This window comes from Aegilops tauschii, chromosome 1 (assembly GCF_002575655.3).
Source record: "Aegilops tauschii subsp. strangulata cultivar AL8/78 chromosome 1, Aet v6.0, whole genome shotgun sequence".
In the NCBI taxonomy this organism is placed as follows: Eukaryota; Viridiplantae; Streptophyta; class Magnoliopsida; order Poales; family Poaceae; genus Aegilops; species Aegilops tauschii.
Window position 1 is genome coordinate 496,193,449 of NC_053035.3, and position 21,298 is coordinate 496,214,746.

At 41.9% G+C, this 21,298-nt stretch overlaps 1 protein-coding gene across 1 annotated transcript; it reads left to right on the forward strand.

Moving 5' to 3' along the window:
• Window positions 1-389: 389 nt before the first annotated feature.
• LOC141039202 (uncharacterized) lies at window positions 390-4,443 on the forward strand. The gene is given in 7 exon segments (XM_073506529.1): window positions 390-965; window positions 2,085-2,690; window positions 2,832-2,924; window positions 3,357-3,596; window positions 3,598-3,735; window positions 4,184-4,294; window positions 4,384-4,443. Coding segments are annotated over 7 exon segments (1,824 nt in total).
• The last annotated feature ends 16,855 nt before the right edge of the window (window positions 4,444-21,298 follow it).

A 21,298-nucleotide genomic window follows, 5' to 3' on the forward strand; every position in this document is an offset into this window, starting at 1 on the left:
AGTCATAGGAACATGTATAAGTCATGAAGAAAGCAATAGCAACATACTAAACGATCGAGTGCTAAGCTAACGGAATGGGTTAAGTCAATCACATCATTCTCCTAATGATGTGATCCCGTTAATCAAATGACAACTCATGTCTATGGCTAGGAAACATAACCATCTTTGATCAACGAGCTAGTCAAGTAGAGGCATACTAGTGACACTCTGTTTGTTTATGTATTCACACATGTATTATGTTTCCGGTTAATACAATTCTAGCATGAATAATAAACATTTATCATGATATAAGGAAATAAATAATACTTTATTATTGCCTCTAGGGCATATTTCCTTCAGATGCCACCTTCCTTGAAGATCTCTCCGAGCATGGTGACGAAGATGAAGGCATGGGGGACTATGAACCCTACTCCCCGCCTCGCTGTGGTGCTATTTTTGGTCGCAATGGTCATCATTACGACCGTCGTGATCAGGATGATCGTGACAACCAAGCGAGAGTGAAGCTACATGTGCCATCTTTCACGGGAAAAGAGGATCCGGATGCATATATTGAGTGGGAAGAGAAGTGTGATCAAATCTTTCGCAACCATGGTTTTTCTGAAGCCAAGAGAGTTGATCTTGCTGTTATGGAGTTCTCTGGTTATGCTCTTACATGGTGGAATCAGCTGCAAGACGATCGGTTGATGTCAGGCAATAATCATATCCGCAACTGGACTTTGATGAAGGAAGTCATTTGGCGCCGTTTTGTTCCATCATACTATGAGAGGCAATTGTACAAGCGGTTGCAGGGGCTCACTCAAGGTTCCCGCACTATTGAGGAGTACTATAAAGAGATGGAGGTGCTGCTAATTCGGACAAGAACCCGTGAAAGTGATGAGGCAAAGATGGCGAGATTTTTACATGGGCTGAATGATGAAATATCAGATTTTGTGGAGATGTTTCCTTATGATACATTACAAGATGTGGTACATCAAGCTATAAGAGTTGAGAAGAAGAATATGCGTAATGGTCATACTCGTGCTTTCCAAGGCCGCACCACCACACGCTCATGGCAACGAGCACAGCAGCCATATGGTTCTCAGTTTGAGGGTGCACCACCTAGACACCCACATGCCTCGACGGCTTCCTCACCTGCCATTCGCAATCAAGATAAGAGGTCATCAACTACAGCAGGAGTATCCTCTGCTCCACCTCCAGAAAAGAGTTCTACACGCAGCAGTAACATTCAATGCCACAAGTGCAAAGGAAGAGGTCATATTTCTTTGGAATGTCCAAGCAAAAGAACTATGATCATCAATGAACGAGGTGAATGGGAGTCTGAAAGTGACCCTAAAGGTGGCAATGATGAAGTGGAAGAGGAGCAAGGTTGGGAAGTAGGAGGAACAATTTAATCTCATGAGGAACTTGATGGAGAAGCTTTAGTTGTATGTCGTTCACTTAACGCCCAGGTTGTGGAGGAGGAAAAGGGGCAACAACACAATCTTTTCCACACCCGTTGCCTTATCAACTCAAAGATATGTCGAGTGATTGTTGATAGTGGCAGCTGCAACAATATTGCAAGTACGGAGATGGTCGAGAAGCTTCAATTGCAAACAAAACGTCACCCACACCCATACCGCATGCAATGGCTGAATGATTGCGGTGCAATTAAGGTGATTAGCAGCGTGCAAATACCAATTTTAGTAGGGACATATCAGGATGATGTTGAGTGTGATGTGGTTCCGATGCACGCTTGTCACTTGCTTCTTGGGTGACTGTGGTTGCATGACCGTGATGTGCAAATCAGCGGGCGTGCGAATCGCTTATGTTTTGTCCATAAAGGAGAAAAGTTCACTTGGCTACCCATGACACCCGAGGAAGTCTATCTTGATGAGATGAAAAGGAAAGGAAAGATAAAGGGAGAGAGTGATCATACACAATGAGTGAGCCACCAACATAGTGAGGGAGTGTTTCCAAAGCCAAAAGCTCCACAGCCAAATATGACCAAGCCCCGGGAAAAACAGGGATTAGTTATGATGGCTAGGAAAAGGGATCTGCGGGAATTGAGAGAACCTAATACTCCATTCTTTGTACTCATGTACAAGGAAACTTTATTGGCTGCTAACGACTTACCCTCAACTCTTCCTAGTGTTGTCTTTGATCTTTTGCAGGAGTATGAGGATGTGTTTCCCAAGGAGGTACCACCTGGTTTGCCACCGAAGCGGGGCATTGAGCACCAAATCGACTTGGTTCCGGGCGCCCAACTACCAAACCGACCACCGTATCGAGCAAACCCAGAGGAGACGAAGGAAATTCAGAGGCAAGTAGAAGATCTACTTGACAAAGGGTGTGTAAGGGAAAGTCTTTCTCCTTGTGCTGTTCCCATTCTTTTAGTTCCAAAGAAAGACGGTACCATGCGCATGTGCACTTATTGTAGATCCATTAACAACATAACTGTGATATATCACCACCCTATTCCTAGGCTCGATGACATGCTTGATGAACTTTGTGGCTCCACCATATTTTCCAAAATTGATTTGCGAAGTGGTTACCACCAAATAAGAATGCAAGATGGTGACGAATGGAAAACTGCATTTAAGACAAAATTTGGCTTGTATGAATGGTTGGTTATGCCTTTTGGATTAACGAATGCACCTAGTACTTTCATGAGATTGATGAATCATGTGCTTAGATCCTTTATTGGCAAGTTTGTAGTGGTTTACTTTGATGACATATTGATTTATAGCAAAACTTTGGAGGATCATGTTGGACATATAAAATGTGTGCTTGCTGTCCTACGGGAGGAAAAGTTGTATGCTAACGTGGAAAAGTGCACATTTTGCACAAACAAGGTTGTGTTTCTTGGCTTTGTTGTTTCAGCAAAAGGTGTGGAGGTCGATGAAGAGAAGATCAAGGCTATTCGTGAGTGGATGCCTCCACAAAATGTGAGCTAAGTACGTAGCTTCCTCGGACTTGCAGGTTTCTACCGCCGGTTCGTGAAGGATTTCAGCACCATTGCTGCACCAATGAATGAGTTAACAAAGAAAGACACTCCATTCCAATGGGGTGACGCCCAAGACAAGTCCTTCCAAGAACTCAAATGAGATTGGCATCAGCCCCATTGCTTTCACTTCCTGATTTTGGTAAGACATTTGAGACTGAATGTGATGCAAGTGGTGTTGGCATTGGTGGAGTTATAATGCAAGAAGGTAAACCCATCGCCTATTTAGTGAGAAGCTTAATGGTCCAACTCTTAATTATTCCGTCTATGATAAAGAATTGTATGCACTTGCTCGATCTCTGGAAACATGGCAGCATTGCTTGTGGCCAAAAGAGTTTGTAATACATTCTGACCATGAATCTTTAAACATCTAAAGGGCCAACTCAAACTGAATCGTAGACATGCAAAATGGAGTGAGTTCATAGAGTCTTTTCCTTATATTGTCAAGTACAAGAAAGGGAAGGATAACGTTGTTGCCGATGCATTGTCTAGGCGTCACATTTTACTCTCCCAATTTGATGTTAAAATCCTTGGTTTAGAAAGCATGAAAGAATTGTATGCTAACGACTCATACTTTGCTGAACCATTTTCAAAGTGACAAGGGAAAAGGATGGGAGAAGTTTCACTTGCATGATGGATTTCTATTTCGAGCTAACAAATTGTGCATCCCAGATTGTTCTGTTCGTTTGTTGCTCTTGCAGGAGGCTCACGCTGGTGGTCTCATGGGACATTTTGGAGCCAAGAAAACTGAAAGTGTACTCGTTGATCACTTCTTTTGGCCGCGAATGAGACGTGACGTGGAACGCTACGTGTTGAGATGTGAGATTTGTCACAGAGCTAAGTCCCGCTTGAATCCTCATGGTTTATATACTCCTCTATCTATTCCGAATACTCCGTGGGAAGATATTTTCTATGGGTTTTGTTCTTGGTATACCACGGACTAAGAGGGGGAGTGACTCGGTGTTTGTGGTAGTTGATCGTTTTAGCAAAATGGCACATTTTATACCATGTCACAAGAGCGATGATGCTTCACACATTGCTGATCTGTTTTTCAGGGAAGTTGTGCGTCTACATGGAGTACCACGCACGATTGTGTCAGACCGTGACACCAAATTTCTGAGCTACTTTTGGAAGACCTTGTGGGGAAAACTCGGCACCAAGCTCCTATTTTCCACGACATGCCACCCACAAATTGATGGACAGACTGAAGTTGTCAACCGGACGTTGTCCATGATGCTGCGAGCAGTCCTGAAGAAGAATTTGAAGATGTGGGAAGATTGCCTACCTCATGTGGAGTTCGCGTATAACAGGGCGGTACATTCGACCACTAAATTTTGCCCATATGAATTGTTTATGGATTCAAACCTATTGCTCCCATCAATCTTTTGCCTTTGCCACTGCAGGAACGAACTAGCCTTGATGCCAGTAAGCGTGCTGATTTCGTCAAGAAACTTCATGCCTAGGCAAAGGAGAACATTGAGAAAATGACTGAACAATGTGCGAAGCGGGTAAACAAGACCAGGAAGAAGCTGGTGTTCGAGCAAGGCAATTTGGTATGGGTACACCTTCGGAAGGACCGTTTTCCTGAGCAACGCAAGTGCAAGTTGCAGCCATGCGGCGATGGACCATTTGCGGTGCTTGATGACCCACAAGTATAGGGGATCTATCGTAGTCCTTTCGATAAGTAAGAGTGTCAAACCCAACGAGGAGCAGAAGGAAATGATAAGCAATTCAGCAAGGTATTCTCTGCAAATACTGAAATAAGTGGTAATAGATAGTTTTGTGATAGAATAATCTGTAACGAGCAACAAGTAACAAAAGTAAATAAAGTGCAGCAAGGTGGCCCAATCCTTTTTGTAGCAAAGGACAAGCCTGGGCAAACTCTTATATAGAGAAAAGTGCTCCCGAGGACACATGGGAATTATCGTCAAGCTAGTTTTCATCACGTTCATATGATTCGCGTTTGGTACTTTGATAATTTGATATGTGGGTGGACCGGTGCTTGGGTGCTATTCTTACTTGAACAAGCATCCCACTTATGATTAACCTCTATTGCAAGCATCCGCAACTACAACAAAAATATTAAGGTAAACCTAACCATAGCATGAAACATATGGATCCAAATTAGCCCCTTACGAAGCAACGCATAAACTAGGGTTTAAGCTTCTGTCACTCTAGCAACCCATCATCTACTTATTACTTCCCAATGCCTTCCTCTAGGCCCAAATAATGGTGAAGTGTTATGTAGTCGACGTTCACATAACACCACTAGAGGATAGACAACATACATCTCATCAAAATATCGAACGAATACCAAATTCACATGACTACTAATAGCAAGACTTCTCCCATGTCCTCAGGAACAAACGTAACTACTCACAAAGCATATTCATGTTCATAATCAGAGGGGTATTAATATGCATATAGGATCTGAACATATGATCTTCCACCAAATAAACCAACTAGCATCAACTACAAGGAGTAATCAACACTACTAGCAACCTACTAGTACCAATCCCGGACTTGGAGACAAGAATTGGATACAAGAGATGAACTAGGGTTTTGAGAGGAGATGGTGCTGGTGAAGATGTTGATGGAGATTGCCCTCTCCCGATGAGAGGAGCGTTGGTGATGACGATGGCGATGATTTCCCCCTCCCGGAGGGAAGTGTCCCCGGCAGAACAGCTCTGCCGGAGCCCTAGATTGGTTCCGCCTCGTGGCGGCAGAGTCTCGTCCCGAAAGGTTGCTTATGATTTTTTTCCTCGACGAAAGACTTCATATAGCAGAAGATGGCCACCGGAGAGCCAACAGGGGGGGCCCACGAGGCAGGGGGCGCGCCCAGGGGGGTAGGGCGCGCCCCCCACCCTCGTGGCCAGGTGGGGCCCCCTCGGACGTACTTCTTCCGCTCAATATTTTTTATTATTTCCAAAAATGACTTTCGTGGAGTTTCAGGACTTTTGGAGTTGTGCAGAATAGGTCTCTAATATTTGCTCCTTTTCCAGCCCAGTATTCCAACTGCCGGCATTCTCCCTCCTTATGTAAACCTTGTAAAATAAGAGAGAATAGGCATAAGTATTGTGACATAACGTGTAATAACAGCCCATATTGCAATAAATATCGATATAAAAGCATGATGCAAAATGGACGTATCAACTCCCCCAAGCTTAGACCTCGCTTGTCCTCAAGCGGAAGCCGATAACGATAAATATGTCCACATGTTTAGAGGTAGAGGTGTCGATAAAATAAAATACGGACATGAGGGCATCATGATTATTGTCATAATAGCAACATATATGGATATTGTCATATGATTTCTTATGCTCAAGTAATAATCTATTCACAAAGCCAAGTATGAATCAGAAACTTTATTGAGAACTAACAAACTATAATCTCAGTCATTGAAGCAATTGCAATTTATCATAACATCAGAAAGAGTCTATGTCAGAGCTTTCTAGCAAGTCCACATACTCAACTATCATTTAGTCTTTCATAATTGCTAACACTCACGCAATACTTGTGGTTACGGAGTTTTAATCGGACACAGAGAAAGATAGGGGCTTATAGTTTCGCCTCCCAACCTTTTACCTCAAGGGTAATGTCAACAATAATAGCTCATGCTGACTTACATCCAATTAGATTATCTATCAGGATCTTTCCAACACCTTGTGCTTGCCAAAGGATAAAATATAAAAAGGAAAGGTGAAGATCACCATGACTCTTGCATAAGGAGGAAGATAATAATAAAAGATAGGCCCTTCGCAGAGGGAAGCAGAGGTTGCCATGCGCTTTCAGGGTTGGATGCACAAAATCTTAATGCGAAAGAACGTCACTTTATATTGCCCCTTGTGATATGAACCTTTATTATGCAGTCCGTTGCTTTTATTTCTTCCACATCACAAGATCATATAAAGCTTATTTCCTCCACACCAATCAATCATACATATTTAGAGAGCAATTTTTATTGCTTGCACCGATGACAACTTACTTGAAGGATCTTACTCAATCCATAGGTAGATATGGTGGACTCTCATGGCAAAACTGGTTTAAGGGTTTTTGGAAGCACAAGTAGTATCTCTACTTGGTGCAAAGAATTTGGCTAGCATGAGGGGGAAAGGAAAGCTCAACATGTTGGATGATCCATGACAATATACTTTATCTCAGATATAAGAAAACATAACCCATTACGTTGTCTTCCTTGTCCAACATCAAATCTTTAGCATGTCATATTTTAATGAGTGCTCCCAATCATAAAAGATGTCCAAGATAGTATATTTATATGTGAAACCTCTCTTTCTTTATTACTTCCTATTAATTGCAACGATGACCAAAGCTATGCTTGTCAACTCCCAACAATTTTTAATCATCATACTCTTTCTATGTGAAGTCATTACTCTCAATAAGATCAATATGATCTCTTTGTTTCTTTTTATTCCTTTCTCTTTTCTTTTATTCACTCAAGATCATAGCAAGATAATCAAGCCCTTGACTCAACACTAATCTTTATTATATAGCTCACGGACTTGATTACATAGAGAGATCATAGAGCAAAACTCAAAACTAGACCATGCCATAAACTTTATTCTACTAGATCAAGATACTACTAATAGGATCGAACTAAGAAAAAGGGTAAAGATAGGAGTGTGATGGTGATACGATACCGGGGCATCTCCCCCAAGCTTGGCAGTTGCCAAGGGGAGTGCCCATACCCATGTGATTATGTCTCCTTTGTTGGTGAAGAAGGTGGAGTTGTTGATGATGGATAGTCGCACATCGAGCGTAAGAGGTCCTCCAGCTTGCGGATAATGCCTTTGAGTGCAACTATATGCTCCTTCAACAAAATATTTTCACGTGTGAGATACTTGTTCTGTATACGAGCTAACTCAATCATCTTGAAAGCTTCGATCTCAGTTGGGGTAAGAAGATTATGATCAAGTTGAAGGATGTCTTCTACTGCCGGAGCTTGATCTTCCGTGGCCTTCTTGATCCCTTCATCCTTGTTAATCTCCATGGGTTCTTCCCTCTTCAGCTCTATCTTCATTAGCCAAGCATCGTTGTCACCATTGTTGGAGGAGGGGGACGACATGATGCCTGGCCTTGACAACCCTGACAGAAAACAGCTCGAAACAAGAACAGATGATAATTGCATGATACGGTGGTCAAAACCTTCGGGAGATTATATAATGAATTTTTACCGACCAAAATACGTATCGTGCAGGAAAACGGAGTCCGGAGAGCACACGAGGTGCCCACGAGATAGGGGGGCGCGCCCAGTAGGGTAGGGCGCGCCCTCCACCCTCGTGGAGGCCTCGTGTCCTTCCCGGACTGCTTCTTATTTTTCTATTTTTCTAAATATTCCAAAACGGAGAAATATTGCCATAAAAATTGTTTTGGAGTCGGTTTACTTACCGTACCACATACCTATTCCTTTTCAGAATCTGAAACGTTCCGGAAAGTGTCCCTTATGTATTCCTCCGGGGTTACGGTTTCAATAACATTGGTTTCAACATTTATAGGATTACCTGAGATATAGTGTTTGATTCTTTGACCGTTCACCACCTTCGGATTTGTGCCTTCGAAGTTGTTGATTTTTATGGCACCGGAACGATAGACCTCCTCGATAACATAAGGGCCTTCCCATTTAGAGAGAAGTTTTCCTGCAAAAAATCTTAAACGAGAGTTGTATAGCAATACATAATCACCTACATTAAACTCACGCTTTTGTATCCTTTTGTCATGCCATCTTTTAACCTTTTCTTTAAACAACTTGGCATTTTCATAAGCTTGGGTTCTCCATTCATCAAGTGAGCTAATGTCAAATAACCTCTTCTCACCGGCAAGTTTGAAATCATAGTTGAGCTCTTTAATAGCCCAATAAGCCTTATGTTCTAGTTCGAGAGGTAAGTGACATGCTTTTCCATAAACCATTTTATACGGAGACATACCCATAGGATTTTTATATGCAGTTCTATAGGCCCATAATGCATCATCAAGTTTCTTGGACCAATTCTTTCTAGATCTATTAACAGTCTTTTGCAAAATTAATTTGAGCTCTCTATTACTCAATTCTACTTGACCACTAGACTGAGGGTGATAAGGAGATGCAATTCTATGATTAACATCATATTTAGCAAGCATTTTTCGGAAAGCACCATGAATAAAGAGTGAACCACCATCAGTCATTAAATATCTAGGGACTCCAAACCTCAGAAAAATTAACTTCTTTAAGCATTTTAATAGAAGTGTTATGATCAGCACTACTAGTTGGAATAGCTTCTACCCACTTAGTAACGTAATCAACAGCAACTAAAATATGTGTATAACCATTAGAGGCAGGAAAAGGTCCCATATAATCAAAGCCCCAAACATCAAATGGTTCAATAACAAGTGAATAATTCATAGGCATTTCTTGACGTCTACTAATATTGCCAATTCTTTGATGTTCATCGCAAGATAATACAAACTTGCGGGCATCCTTGAAGAGAGTAGGCCAATAAAAACCGGATTGCAATACCTTATGTGCAGTTCTATCTCCAGCGTGGTGTCCTCCATAAGCCTCGGAGTGACACTTGCGTAGGATCTATTCATGTTCATGCTCAGGTACACAACGTCTAATAACACCATCTACTCCTTCTTTATAAAGATGTGGGTCATCCCAAAAGTAATGTCTCAAATCATAGAAAAACTTTTTTCTTTTGCTGGTATGTGAAACTAGGTGGTATAAATTTAGCAACAATATAATTAGCATAATCAGCATACCATGGAGCAGTACGAGAAGCATTTATGACATTTAATTGTTCACCAGGAAAGCTATCATCAATAGGTAGTGGGTCATCAAGAACATTTTCTAACCTAGACAAGTTGTCCGCAACGGGGTTCTCAGCTCCCTTTCTATCAACAATATGCAAATCAAATTCTTGTAGCAGGAGAACCCATCTAATAAGTCTAGGTTTAGCATCTTTCTTTTCCATAAGATATTTAATAGCAGCATGATCCGTGTGAATAGTTACTTTAGAATCAACAATGTAAGGTCTGAACTTATCACAAGCAAATAAAACTGCTAAGAATTCTTTTTCAGTAGTAGCATAATTTGTTTGAGCATTGTCTAGAGTCTTACTAGCATATTGAATAACATTTAATTTCTTATCAACTCTTTGCCCTAGAATAGCACCTACAGCATAATCACTAGCATCACACATAATTTCAAAGGGTAAATTCCAATCAGGTGGCTAAACAGTAGGTACAGAGATCAATGCTTTCTTAAGTATTTCAAATGCTTCTACACAATCATCATCAAAGACAAATGGTATATCTTTTTGTAATAAATTAGTCAGAGGCCGAGAAATTTTTGAGAAATCCTTAATGAACCTCCTATAAAATCCGGCGTGACCAAGGAAACTTCTTATACCTTTGATGTCCTTGGGACATGGCATCTTTTCAATAGCATCAACCTTGGCTTTATCAACCTCAATGCCTCTTTCAGAAACCTTATGCCCCAAGACAATACCTTCATTAACCATAAAGTGGCACTTTTCCCAATTCAAGACAAGATTAGTTTCTTCACATCTCTGCAAAACTCGATCAAGGTTGCTCAAGCAATCATCAAAAGATGACCCATAGACGGAGAAGTCGTCCATGAAAACCTCACAAATCTTTTCACAAAAGTCAGATAATATAGCCATCATGCATCTTTGAAAGGTAGCAGGTGCATTACATAAACCAAAAGGCATACGTCTATAAGCAAAAGTACCAAAAGGGCAAGTAAAAGTAGTTTTAGATTGATCGTTGGCTGACACAGGTATTTGAGAGAAACCAGAATAACCATCTAGAAAGCAAAAATGTGTATGTTTGGATAATCTTTCTAGCATTTGATCGATGAAAGGTAAGGGGTAATGATCTTTTTTAGTAGCCTTATTTAATTTGCGGAAATCAATTACCATCCTATAATCTGTAATAATTCTTTGCGGAATCAATTCATCTTTATCATTAGGAACGATGGTAATACCTCCCTTCTTAGGGACACAATGGACAGGACTTACCCACTGACTATCAGCAACGGGATAAATTGTACCTGCCTCAAGGAGCTTTAGTATTTCTTTTCTTACCACTTCCTTCATCTTAGGATTCAGCCTTCGTTGATGATCACGAACTGGTTTGGCATCTTCTTCCAAATTTATTTTATGTTGACATAGAGTGGGACTAATGCCCTTAAGATCATCAAGAGTATATCCAATAGCAGCACGGTGCTTCTTCAGAATTTTCAATAATCTCTCTTCTTCATGCTCTGAAAGGTTAGCACTAATAATAACAGGATATATCTTTTTCTCATCGAGATAAGCATATTTAAGAGTATCAGGTAAAGGTTTGAGCTCAAACACGGGATCACCCTTGGGTGGAGGAGGATCCCCTAGGATTTGAAAAGGCAAATTGTGTTTCAGGATAGGTTCCTATTTAAAGAATACTTCATCTATTTCCCTTCTTTCATTCATAAACATATCATTTTCATGGTCTAGCAAATATTGTTCTAAAGGATCACTAGGAGGTACGGCAATAGAAGCAAGACCAATAATTTCATCCTTACTAGGCAATTCTTCTTCACGGTGTTGTCTACTAAATTTAGAGAAATTAAACTCATGAGACATATCACCCAAGCCTATAGTAACAACATCCTTTTCGCAGTCTATCCTAGCATTGATGGTGTTCAAGAAGGGTCTACCAAATATAATGGGACAAAAGCTATCTTGTGGGGAACCAAGAACAAGAAAATCAGCAGGATATTTAGTTTTCCCACACAAGACTTCAACATCTCTTACAATTCCCATTGGTGAAATAGTATCTCTATTGGCAAGTTTAATTGTGACATCAATATCTTCTATCTCAGCAGGTGCAATATCATGCATAATTTCTTTGTATAAGTCATAAGGTATTGCACTAACACTAGCACCCATATCACATAAGCCATGATAACAATGATCTCCTATTTTAACAGAAATAACAGGCATCCCTACCACAGGTCTATGTTTATCTTTAGCACAAGGTTTGGCAATTCTAGCAGTTTCACCGCAGAAATAAATAACATGCCCATCAATATTATCAGCCAAGAGATCTTTAACAATAGCAATATTAGGTTCAACTTTAACTTGCTCAGGAGGTGTATAAGTTCTAATATTGCTTTTACGAACCACAGTTAAAGCTTTAGCATGATCCTTTATTCTAGCAAGGAAAGGTGGTTTCTCAACATAAGAAGTAGGAACAATAGGATCATTATAAGTGATAGTCTTTTCTTCAACTTCAATAGGTGCAGCTACTTTTACTTCTATGAGAGGATGATATTTAAACCACTTCTCCTTGGGGAGATCAACATAAGTAGCAAAAGATTCACAGAATGAAGCTACTATCTCAGAGTCAAGTCCATATTTAGTGCTAAATTTACGGAAAACATCGGTATCCATAAAAGATTTAACACAATCAAACTTAGGTGTCATACCTGACTCCTTACCTTCGTCGAGATCCCAATCTTCAGAGTTGCGTTTAATTCTATCCAATAAATTCCATTTGAATTCAATAGTCTTCATCATAAAAGAGCCAGCACAAGAAGTATCGAGCATGGATTGATTATTATGAGAAAGCCGAGCATAAAAACTTTGAAGAATTATTTCTCTTGAGAGATCATGATTGGGGCATGAATATAACATTGATTTAAGCCTCCCCCAAGCTTGAGCGATGATTTCTCCTTCGCGAGGCCGAAAATTATATATATAATTGCGATCACGATGAACAAGATGCATAGGATAAAATTTCTGATGAAATTCCAATTTCAATCGTTTATAGTTCCATGACCCCGTATCATCACATAGCCTATACCATGTCGATGCATCTCCCTTCAAAGATAAAGGGAAGACCTTCCTCTTAACAACATCACCGGGTATACCTGCAAGCTTAAATAATCCACAAACTTCATCCACATATATTAGGTGCTCATCAGGATGCTTTGTTCCATCTCCTACAAAAGGATTAGCTAGCAGTTTTTCTAACATACCCGAAGGAATCTCAAAGTGGACATTTTCATTTTCATTTTCAGTAGGTTGAGGAGAAACTCTTTGCTCTACTGGTCGGGGTGAAGATACCCCGAACAAGCCCCTCAGAGGATTACTTTCCATAGTAACAAGTGACAGTAAATTTCAGCACACTATATAAAATTTTCCTTACCAAATTCCACCTACCAAAGGCGCTTCACTCCCCGGCAACGGCGCCAGAAAAGAGTCTTGATGACCCACAAGTATAGGGGATCTATCGTAGTCCTTTCGATAAGTAAGAGTGTCGAACCCAACGAGGAGCAGAAGGAAATGATAAGCGGTTTTCAGCAAGGTATTCTCTGCAAGTACTGAAATAAGTGGTAACAGATAGTTTTGTGATAGAATAATTTGTAACGAGCAACAAGTAACAAAAGTAAATAAAGTGCAGCAAGGTGGCCCAATCCTTTTTGTAGCAAAGGACAAGCCTAGACAAACTCTTATATAGAGAAAAGCGCTCCCGAGGACACATGGGAATTATCGTCAAGCTAGTTTTCATCACGTTCATATGATTCGCGTTCGGTACTTTGATAATTTGATATGTGGGTGGACCGGTGCTTGGGTGCTATTCTTACTTGAACAAGCATCCCACTTATGATTAACCTCTATTTCAAGCATCTGCAACTACAACAAAAGTATTAAGGTAAACCTAACCATAGCATGAAACATATGGATCCAAATCAGCCCCTTACGAAGCAACGCATAAACTAGGGTTTAAGCTTCTGTCACACTAGCAACCCATCATCTACTTATTACTTCCCAATGCCTTCCTCTAGGCCCAAATAATGGTGAAGTGTTATGTAGTCGACGTTCACATAACACCACTAGAGGATAGACAACATACATCTCATCAAAATATCGAACGAATACCAAATTCACATGACTACTAATAGCAAGACTTCTCCCATGTCCTCAGGAACAAACGTAACTACTCACAAAGCATATTCATGTTCATAATCAGAGGGGTATTAATATGCATATAGGATCTGAACATATGATCTTCCACCAAATAAACCAACTAGCATCAACTACAAGGAGTAATCAACACTACTAGCAACCTACTAGTACCAATCCCGGACTTGGAGACAAGAATTGGATACAAGAGATGAACTAGGGTTTTGAGAGGAGATGGTGCTGGTGAAGATGTTGATGGAGATTGCCCTCTCCCGATGATAGGAGCGTTGGTGATGACGATGGCGATGATTTCCCCCTCCCGGAGGGAAGTGTCCCCGGCAGAACAGCTCTGCCGGAGCCCTAGATTGGTTCCGCCAAGGTTCCGCCTCGTGGCGGCGGAGTCTCGTCCCGAAAGGTTGCTTATGATTTTTTCCTCGACGAAAGACTTCATATAGCAGAAGATGGCCACCGGAGAGCCAGCAGGGGGCCCACGAGGCAGGGGGGCGCGCCCCCCACCCTCGTGGCCAGGTGGGCCCCCCTCTGACATACTTCTTCCGCTCAATATTTTTTATTATTTCAAAAAATGACTTTCGTGGAGTTTCAGGACTTTTGGAGTTGTGCAGAATAGGTCTCTAATATTTGCTCCTTTTCCAGCCCAGAATTCCAGCTGCCGGCATTCTCCCTCCTTATGTAAACCTTGTAAAATAAGAGAGAATAGGCATAAGTATTCTGACATAATGTGTAATAACAGCCCATATTGCAATAAATATCGATATAAAAGCATGATGCAAAATGGACGTATCAGTGCTCGAGCGAATCAGCGACAATGCTCACAAGATCAATCTTCCAGAAGAATATGGTGTTAGCCCAACCTTCAATGTCTCCGATCTTTCCCCATACTTTGGGCCTTTAGAGTCGACGACGACTCCTTCTCAAGAGGGGGAGGATGATGAGGACATCCCAACCATGGGCACCACACCACCAACTATCAATGGTCCAATCACAAGAAGTCGCGCAATGCAAATACATGATCAGGTGAACGCTAACTTAAGTCTATCATTTGACCTTGAAAACATGGTTGTGCCTTCACCTCCTTTATTGTTGGTTGAGCTCAGGTGCGATGTCGAAGAAGGTCAAACACATTTCAGTCCGTGCAAAACAATGTTTTATGGCGATGAAACAAATTTAGGAATTCAGGAAGAATGAGTTGTCTGCTGAAGAAACATTGTTCCGATTCTGACGAAACAATGTTTTGCACGAGTTTGGATATCCCAACTTGCGAAAGGTTTCCAGAACTCGAGTTTTCTGCTGAAGGAAACATTGTCCGACCCCAGTGAACAATGTTTGGTCGGGAACTGCCAACCACCTCCAACGAGAGTTGTCTAGAAGCTACCTCATTAAGTCACGAAGCCATTTAGTCAAACCAAAGCTGGTTCTCTTTCACACCTAAGCTGGTTCCCAAAGCTAGTTTGATTTCACACCTAACAGGGGGGTTGTCCCTATTATTAATAGGCTAGCTCTTCCCTTCGTTGGGGACTTTTGCCATTTCTATCAAAAACCAAAGACATAGACTCCTCCTGAGATTGGAGAGATCTTGTTACCCTTATTCTCGTGATTCCTTGAGAAATTGCTCCTAATTCGTGCTCCACGACTAGATTGTGTTGTGTGGGTTAGAGTTTGTGGTTTCCCTTGCGGATTGTACCTATCCCGTGCTCCACGACTTGAGCATGGTTGTGTGGGGTAGTATTGCAGGTTGTGGATCGGCGAATGTTCGGATTGCAAGCTTCGGTGAGCCTCCTCCTCGTCGGGTCATAATCTCTTATTTTCCATTTTCCGGCTGCTTGCAGCTAGTTATCCCCATCCATTAATCGATCCTACGCCGAGAAGATCAGACCTCCCCTTGTACTCCCTCTTCTCCGAAGACGGGGTCGCATCAAAATCTGATCATAACTCACAATTCATAGGATCCCAACAAACACACCAGAAAAAGTCATTACATCAAATAGATCTCCAAGAGAGGCACCAATGATAGAAAAAGCCATCTAGCTACTACCTACGGACCCGTAGGTCTGAGTTGAACTACTCACGCATCATCGGAGATGCACCAATGAGGATGGTGAACCCATCCGTGATCGTGTTCCCCTCGGGCGGGGTGCCGGAATAGGGCTCTAGATTGGATCTCGTGGTTCTGGAACTTGCGGCGGCTGGAATAAAATTTCGTCGACTCCCTTAGGGTTTCTGGGGCAAGGAGGTATTTATATTGCAAAGAGGCGGTGTGGGAGGCCACCAAGGTGGGCACAACCCACCTAGGCGCGCCTGGGGCGCCCTGGTGGGTTGTGCCCCCCTCGGGGCACCCCCAGGTGTTTCTGTGGCCCATCTAGTGTCTTCTGGTCCAAAAAAATCCAAAAAAAGTTTCGCTGCATTTGGACTCTGTTTGATATTGATTTTCTGCGATGTAAAAACAAGCAGAAAACAACAACTAGCACTTGGCACTATGTCAATAGGTTAGTCCCAAAAAAAGATATAAAATGATTGTAAAATGATTGTAAACATCCAAGAATGATAATATAACAGCATGGAACAATCAAAAATTATAGGTACGTTGGAGACGTATCAGTGGACTTGCCAAAAGGCTCCGATAGGAGACTCTCATAGTATGCAAGGTTTACACAAAGAGGGAGAATACCGACAGCTGGAATTTTGGACCTGAAAAAGCTACGTCAGAGATACCTATTCTGCACATCTCCAAATGAGCTAAAATTTTACGGAGAATTATTTTGGAATATATAAATAATATTGGAGAAAATAAATACCAAAGGGGGCCACCCAGGTGCCCACTAGGCACCAGGGCGCGCCACCCCTCCAGGCGCGCCCTGGTGGGTAGTGGGGGCCTAGGCCCACCTTCGTTACCCATCTTCTGGTACATAAGGTCTGTTGACCTAGAAAAAATAAGGAGATGACTTCTGGGACGGAGCGCCGCCGTCTCAAGGCAGAACTTGGGCAGGAGCACTTTTGCTCTCCGGCGGAGCGATTCCGCCGGGGATACTTCCCTCCGGGAGGGGTAAACCGAAGCTATCGTGATCACCAACAACCCTCTCACCTTGGGAGGGCCAATCTTCATCAACATCTTCAATAAAACCATCTCATGTCAAAACCCTAGTTCATCTCTTATGTTCAATCTTTGTACCGGAACCTCAGATTGGTACCTGTGATTGACTAGTAGTGTTGATTACATCTTGTAGTTGATGCTAGCCAGTTTTTTGGTGGAATATTATATGTTTAGATCCATTGTGATATTTATTACTCCTCTGATCTTGAGCATGAACATGTTGTGTGAGTAGTTACTTTTGTTCTTGATGACACAGGAGAAGTCATGTTGCAAGTAATCATGTGAATTTGATATTCGTTCAATATTTTGATGATATGTATGTTGTGATTCCCATAGTGGTGTTATGTGAATGTCGACTACATGACACTTCACCATCTTTGGGCCTAAGGTAATGCATTGTGGAGTAGTTATTAGATGATGGGATGCTAGAGTGACAGAAGCTTAAACCCTAGTTTATGCGTTATTCTGTAAGGGGCTGATTTGGAACCACATGTTTAATGTTACGGTTAGATTTTATCTTAATTCTTCTTTCGTAGTTGCGGATGCTTGCGAGAGGGGTTGATCATAAGTGGGAGGATTTTTCAAGTAAGAACAACACCCAAGCACCGGTCCACCCACATATCAAATTATCATAGTAGCGAACGCGAATCAAACCAACATGATGAAAGTGACTAGATGAAATTCCCGTGTACCCTCAAGAACAATTTGCTTACTATAAGAGATTGTTTTGGCATGTCCTTTGCTACTAAAAGGATTGGGCTACCTTGCCACCTATTGTTACTATTGCTACTTGTCACTTGTTTCAAATTATCTTGCTATCAAACTACCCGTTACCGATAATTTCAGTGCTTGAAGAAATTACCTTGGTGAAAACCGCTTGTCATTTCCTTCTGCTCCTCGTTGTGTTCGACACTCTTACTTATCGAAAGGACTACGATTGACCCCCTATACTTGTGGGCCATCAGTGTGCTGACCTGCTTGTTGGTTATGTATGTTGACACATGAATTTGCTAGTCTATTTTATAGAGAAGTGTTGAGTATGGCTGCCTAATGGACCGATGAGAACACTCGAATTATCATCGAGTTGTTTGTGAAACAATTGAGGGATGGAAATATGCCAAACACTAATTTGACACGAAATGCATATGACAACGTGGGAAAGGAATTCCCGATGAGAACTGGACTTGAGTACACGCATAAGCAAGTGAGAAACAAATGGGACAATTTAAAACGTGAGTACAACCTATTCAAGAAGCTCAAGTTGCACGAGGCCGGAGGGGATGGGACTTTGAGAAAAACACCGTGAAACAAGATAATGAGTGGTGAAAAAAATTTGTAAGTTATCGAAACAATATTTAGGCCTATGTTTGTGAACCTATTATATGGTGTGCGTTGGGAACAAATATTTATGCCTATGTTGGTGAACCTATTATATGTTGTACATCTGGGAACAAAATTTATGCCTATGTTGGTGAACCTATTGTTATGTTGTGCATCGGGAACAATATTTATGCCTATGTTGGTGAGCCTGCTGTTTTGTTTGACGCTAACTATTGTTTGATATGGCATTGACTGTCTATGTGCAGATGTCATCAGATAGTGAGAGTGATGATGACAATAGTTATGAAACAATAAGGAATTTGGTTATGAATCAACAACATAATATGGACATGCTTTTGTTCGGGTGCGACAATCATATTTAGCAAGTATTGTGAAAGTTGGGTGATGAAGGTCGAGCCTAGAAAATCTATTTTGAGTGGATTTGGATGGCTTCAAGAGACTATTGCCACACCGGGAGAGACCTACACAATGTTGAGAATGACGGCAAGTGTGTTCTTTGATCTTCACACTACAAAAAATACACTTCTGTGATGATACGTGTATGTCACAGTAGGTCACGTTTTCTGTCATGCATGTACATCCATGACAAATTTATGACAGAATCAAGATAGTCATACCTGTGCTGTCGTAGAAGTGTTCCATGACATTACCAAAATTATCATCACGGAAGTGTCCACTCCCATGATGATAAATCGCGCGTCACAGAAGTGCTTTCGTCAAGGGTGACCGACACGTGGCATCCACCGTAACGGAACACCGTTAAGCTATCGGGTCCGGTTTTGGATCTGATAACCCGTTAACAGCCCCGACCAATGGGGATTTTCCACGTGTAAAATCATCATTGGCTGGAGGAAACACGTGTCAGCTCCGTGTTGGCACAGGTGTCACTCATCCAATGGGCGAGATGCGCCTATGATATGTTAACACGTGGACCGGCCCAAAAGTGGCCTATAAAGTTTAAATGGGCCGGCCCAACTAAAGGCCCACAAGATTTTGCGGACCATAATGGGCCGGCCCAGCTAAAGGCCCACAAGATTTTGCGGGCCATAATGGGCTGGCCCAGGTAAAGGCCCACAAGATTTTTGCGGGCCATAATGGGCCGTCCCAGGTGAAGGCCCACAAGATTTTTGTGGACCATAATGGGCCGGCCCAGCTAAAGGCCCATGAGATTTTGCCGACATTAATGGGCCGGCCCAGCTGTAGGCCCACAAGATTTTGAGGACCCTAGTAGGCCGGCCCATTAACTGGCTGCCATGTTTTGGGCCAAATGCCAGCCCATATTTGATCCGGTCCATTAATGGCCTGCCACGTTCCGGACCTAATAATGGCCCATATGAGATCCGGCCCGTTAAAAGCCTACCACGTTCTGGGCCAAATTACGGCCCAGATCAGGTCCGGCCCTTTAAGAGGCTTTGGGCTAAATTATGGCCCATATCAGATTCGGCCCGTCAACTGGACGCTACGCTTTTGGGCCCATTTGCTATAGGCCCATTTAGTAATTCGGCCTGATATTAGTTTTGGCCTTTTAAGGGCCCGTTTAACTTTTCGGCCCTATATTAATTTCGGCCTGTTAAAAGCGCGTCATATAGTTGGGCCTAACTACGGCCCAGTTTGCATCCGGCCTGCTCACAGCCGATAATCTGATTGGGCCAAACAAGGACCGAGACAATTTTGGCCTGTTATAAGCCCATGATTTGATTGGCACATTCATGGGCCGGGGTCTATTTCGGCCTGCTGCCAGCCCGTGAGCTGTTTGGCACGTTTCAGGCCCAACCTACTTTTCAGCCTCCTAAAGGCCCATTGAGTTTTCTTGGGAAAATAGGGTCGGCGGTTTACTGCCCGAATCTACTAGTGGGCCAGTTTACATTTAGGTCTGTTAACGGACCAAGATGACGGGGCCCATGATGCGGATCATACATGGTGATTTGCATGATGGCCCGATTATGTACCGTAATTTTACGGTTTGGCCGGTTTACTGCGAAGACAGGATATATATACAGTAAAATAACTGCAGCATCGTGAATAAGAAAAAAAAACCTAGACTATACAATAAAGAAATTACAGCATATTACATCCACTGGGCATCAAAGTTCGCCACTATGATAATAAAGCACAAGCAGATAGCAGATTACATACACTGGGCATCAAAGATCGCCACCAGTGCAACTAAACACGCCGACAAAATAATATACAAAACCGACGGCACTTCAATAGAGTTCAAGAAAGGTTAGCCCTACTCGGGAGTTGCAGCGCAAGCAGCTGAGCAAGCTGGTGAGACTGCACTTGTTTGACACTTATATCCTCCTCACTCTGAAAGATAAACAAGCAGACAGATGACAGGTTTTGCACATACAAGTATCAGTGCTGACAATTCATCACATTTCTTACTGACGAATAAAGTGACACAGTTTAAAATAGCATTAACACAATATGGTATTGTTCAGGTCAAGACATGGCAGGAAATGACATTGTGAAGGAGTTGGCAGCTTCACGACACCACTCGATTACAGATCAAGAACTCATAAGTATCAATGGTTAGTGTGCTATCAATTTATCCCATTTCAGATTGGCAAAATAAGATCACTTGCTCTGTATAGTTTAATTTACATGGTATGAAGAAGGAACTTGGTTGTACAACTGAAAACTTAAATTGAGAAGGACAAGCTTTTGTTTATGAACTGGAGTACATAATAAACTTTAAACATGCAATTTGATGCAAACACCAAAAATATACAGCTGTTGCAGTCATGCCTAACCAAATATACACAACAAAGTTTGAGGGCTTGAGAAGGACAAACTTACATTATTGGTGAAGGCAGGCTCTATAAAGCCCTTGTCCATGCTGATGGGGGGTAATTGAAGTAGTTTACCACAGAATCTTCTTCATAAGCATTGCCTTTATTC